Source organism: Nymphaea colorata, chromosome 1 (genome assembly GCF_008831285.2).
Source record: "Nymphaea colorata isolate Beijing-Zhang1983 chromosome 1, ASM883128v2, whole genome shotgun sequence".
Taxonomy (NCBI): Eukaryota; Viridiplantae; Streptophyta; class Magnoliopsida; order Nymphaeales; family Nymphaeaceae; genus Nymphaea; species Nymphaea colorata.
In genome coordinates this window covers 18,561,554-18,565,874 of record NC_045138.2, presented here as the reverse complement: position 1 = coordinate 18,565,874, position 4,321 = coordinate 18,561,554, and the positions used below count along the sequence as shown (strand labels likewise).

Below are 4,321 nucleotides of genomic sequence, written 5' to 3'. Positions count from 1 at the left end.
TTAGTAGACTTGTTGACTTTGATTGCAGTGTCGTACCTTAACACCTTTCACTATTGTAAAATGACGAAGGCTAGGCTCCATTGGAATATAGAGAGAGGCATCTTTTTGTTTGCTTGAATTACGTTTGCTTCCAAAGGTAAAATCTGTTGGTTATTCCATTTTATCTATGAATTGTCGTGCAACAAACTAAAAGTGCTGTTGATGATGGCTTTGCTTCAGTGGACAAGAGGGTCCCTTGATGTTGCTCTTTATACTCCTACTTATGATGAACTGCCATGCATTTATTTTTGTCAATAATTTGGTTGCACATGTTATGGGTTTGACAAATATTTGTGTCTCTGATTTGATGAGCTATATCAACAACTCTTGAGAATATGCTTCGCTTTGTTTGGCACCCTTAGTAGGTTATCCTCTATTCCTTTTTTTTGTTAGCCGATATTTGAAAGGTAACAGGTAAGTTTTGGGTGGTCTGCGGTTGTTTATTAAAAGGTAATTTTCAGCTTGTATAACCGGTTGGTTGCTCTGTGGTTACGAAGCAACAATTGTCTGAATCAAAATGTCCTGCGTAGCTGATCCTAATGTTTCTCTTTTTCAGTCAGAAGAGTATATCAATTGGATAAACCACATTATAACTTCAGGTTTTTATGTTGTATTTGTGGCCAATAACCAGCAGCTACCACTGTTGTCCTTCTGTAAAAATTCTAGGTACAAGAAGGGAACAAAATCAAGAAAATGTGAATGTTTGTTAGCAGGTTCTAAGCAGTTTGACTATGTGCAGCATTCACCTCTGAGATGCCCGACTTGGAAACAGTAAATTATTTCATATTCTTTATTTGGTGCACTCATCTTCAATACATCTGCAGTGCTAGTAGTCCTTCTACACTGTCGCGGCAGTCTACCCTTTTTTATGAATAATTTTATCACGAGTACAAAGGCATAAAATCCAGCTTATCTTGCCTTTCAGATGAACTTTGGCAAAATTAACCAAGGTAAGCTAGTATCCAAACTGGAGGCAAACTGGGCTCGGGCTTTTATATGCTGTGCTATTTCTGTAGCATCAGAATCTCCAATGGTATGGGCCATTGGTAGATGTTTTTTATGATTTTCTACCAAAAAGCCTAATGTCATTGTGAAGCTCCAAGCATGGAACAAAAAACAGTGAAGGCTGGTGCCCTTCCTACTTACGAAGTTCATTCATGACTTAAGGTTTGTGTTTAGAAATGCCATTTTTAGTTTAAAAAATAAATGATCAATTTGGTCTACAAATTCGGATGCAAACAGCTGGGAGAAAGGACGAAATAAATTTACAAAAATATACAACAAGAAAGACAAAATCCTCAGAAGAAGCAGAAAAACAAACACGCTTGGGAAGACAAAATCCTTCATGCGTTTTCTTATTTTTCAAATGTTTCACAAAATATAAGGTATGAAGCCGAACAAAGGGTTTGGATGTGTCGGAATTACAAAATTCTATGATTGTCATGTATTTATTGTAAATTTTGGAAAAATTGAGCAAATTTCTAAAATCGCGCAAGTTAAGTGTGCTCTTCATAATAGCTCCAAATTCATTGGGTGATATGATATATCTTAGTTTTCAAGCATGTTTCTTCATTCAGCTAGGTTAATATTTTCCCGAATCGTGTCCTTTTCTTTGACAGGTGATTAAGAATTTTAATTGCTTTTTTTTCCTATGTGATTCAATGGGTGCCATAGAGGAATTTCACTTGAGGTAGGTTTCTATCATGTGCAATATATATATATATATATATATATATATATATATATATGGCGAGCAGCCCTATAACCAATTTGTCCTTCAAATTGCTGCACCAAATCAAAACATAAGCGAACACCATACAAGAACTAGCAGTACACAATTTATAACGTTTACGGAAATACAATTATAAGTGAAAAATAAAACAGCTAAACAAAATTAAGAGATATACCAAGCTGGCAAGTAGGGCTTGCACAGGCCTTTACCAGTCTGGCCTAATGCCCAGCTCTTACAACCCACTCTATCAAAATCAACTTTTTTTAAAAAAAATCTTGATTATTCAGTTCTTTCATATGTGGACTAACCAAACAAACTCTTACTTGGTTTAGCCAAACAAACCTCTCTCTACTTGCCTGAGCCATTATTGGTGTGGTAATAGGACAAGACAGTGTATACCGTTTCGACGGAAGCTAGCAATAAGAGGTACAGAGCGGCAGTAAGTGAGAGCATGGTCCACGGGTTAGCTAAGTAGGTATCCTTTAAGTGCACCCACCACCCATGGTGAGGAACGGATGCATAAGTCACCACCTCCTCCATGACCTCAAAAAAGGGACTACACATCTCAAGCACGCCGAGCTTGTTGAAGATTTTAGCAGCCGCCTCGTCGCTCCCCAGATTATTGGTCACGATTCCTGCATTTCCCAAGATGCTCACGTCTTCGGCAGTGTCTATCAGAGCAACCATGAAGGACATGAAGGACGTGATGCCTCTGTTAGACTGTGGGTGCATTTGCTCGAAGGCCACCATGTTCATCAACACTCCCTCTGATGCCTCGTTCAGTACGAGCTCAGGGAGGTAGAGAACTCCTTTATCAAACCTCACGCCCGACAGGCCGGTCTCGGGTTTGCTCTTCTTGAAGGTCACTCCGGATGCGCGAAGCGTCTTGGCAGACCGCAGATACCTGTCCCTTCGACGGATGGTCCAAAGCGTATCAAGTGCAACGCCCTGCAGGTTCTCTTCACGCGTTATAGCACCTGCCCCTGACTCCGCCCCAGATACACGGCGGACAATACGCGTAACTGCCTGTCGAGCGCTGGCTGCAAATAAAAAGTTATTCGGTAAGAAACATATCACTTTTTATCTAAGAGATTTTTGATTTAAGGACATAATAGATTTTTGAGTCTGTTAATGGTAGGCTTGAATCCAGCCTTAATGTTTTTTCACCCTACGTTTTTCCATAGCATTTATCGTAAGCATGATGAGTAGGATCCACCATATTTATTGGAACTAAATTTTCGTACGTCGATAAAGTGTGACATGACTCTCTCTCTCACTGCGCAGGTGTGTGTGTGTGTGTTGCACAAGTGACTGGAAATATCAATATTTGCTGGAAAATACAACTGAATAGAGATTCATGATGCAGTCTTCAACTTACGACTCCTGTTTCTTTTTTAAGGATAAGTTTTGTTTGTTGCAGGAACCTGGCAGATTACAACTTCAGTGGGATCATACCACCTTCACTACCTGCCATGTAACTACCCGGAAGAGTGGAGCGCCCGATGACGATGACCGGAAAACATTGAATAGCTATATAAGAAAAATGTATATGGAGGCATTTAATTACCTGAAAAAAGAGTGGACCGCGGAGGACTGGGAAAGCGGTTCTCACCCAGGAGGCTCATTCTTTGCAAGTTTAACAAATGCAAGGCTTGAGAGGACAGTTTCCCTCTTCTCCATGGCATTCGTAAATTTTCTTTTCCTGCAACATTCATCAACACCTCCAACACGAGAAGAGGAATTTGATTTTCTAGCAAGTGTATGTCCCGGATGAGCACGGCGTAGCCAGGGGTGTAAAGCAGCTCCCTGCGTTTGGACTCGTCTAAGCGCCCTTTCACTTTTTCGTCTAGTTTGAAAAGAAAGTCGAGTAAAAAGCAGCCATCAAGAAGCATCATCTCTATGAAAGATTCGGATGACCAGCTTCGAGCATCCAGCCCGTCGTAGTGATCGCGGAGCTCCTCCTCCACTTGTTTCAGGGCCTCGACAAAATTGGAATTTTCAAGTCCGCCAGACAAGTAGAGCACTCTGGAGAGCGCTTTCCTTTTATAAGCCTCCATGGGCAGTAGGTTCAATTGGTAATGGTGGTAAGGCCCAATCGCTACCATCTGAGGTACACGGGGGATGTCCTCTCCTAGACGTTTTACAAGATTCTGAGGCCATTTGAAGATGCACTTTCGTGAACCACCACGGTCGCCACTGCCACCATGGCTGGTAGCTACCCCATTATCCATATCGATTGTTGTAATCTCGTCCGCCATCGTCCTGTATACGAAGGGAAGGAAGGAGGGACGGAATGGGGAGTGAAGGATTGCAGGAGTTTCTATGGCTTTTCTCTCTCTTCTCTCATTCTCATTGCTGTGGCTTTTCTCGATCTTAAAAAGGAAAATGTGAAAAAGACCGCTGTAGAAAAAACTTTCGTTCCAATAAAAATGTGGTCACCGATGAAGATGGCCATTCCATGTGAAAAAAAAGGCCCTGAACTTGTGTTCCTTTCTTATGAACCTACCGTGCCCGCAAGGTTCAATTCAAAGAAGATTTGGAGCAAATGAT

The 4,321-nt window shown here is 41.2% G+C and overlaps 1 protein-coding gene across 1 annotated transcript; it reads right to left on the bottom strand.

Moving 5' to 3' along the window:
• Positions 1-2,119: 2,119 nt before the first annotated feature.
• LOC116261673 (UPF0481 protein At3g47200-like) lies at positions 2,120-4,029 on the bottom strand. The gene is made up of 2 exons (XM_031640495.1): positions 3,339-4,029; positions 2,120-2,811 (listed from the first exon to the last, which is right to left on the bottom strand). The coding sequence occupies exons 1-2, from the start codon at positions 4,027-4,029 to the stop codon at positions 2,120-2,122; spliced, it is 1,383 nt and encodes a 460-aa protein (XP_031496355.1).
• Positions 4,030-4,321: the final 292 nt, after the last annotated feature.

Bases quoted from the DNA above. Each gene is read 5' to 3' on its own strand.
- LOC116261673 (XM_031640495.1), bottom strand. From the start codon at position 4,029: ATGGCGGACGAGATTACAACAATCGATATGGATAATGGGGTAGCTACC. The intron at 2,812-3,338 runs GTAATTAAATGC...TTTTATTTGCAG, and splicing joins GCGGTCCACTCTTTTTTCAG to CCAGCGCTCGACAGGCAGTT.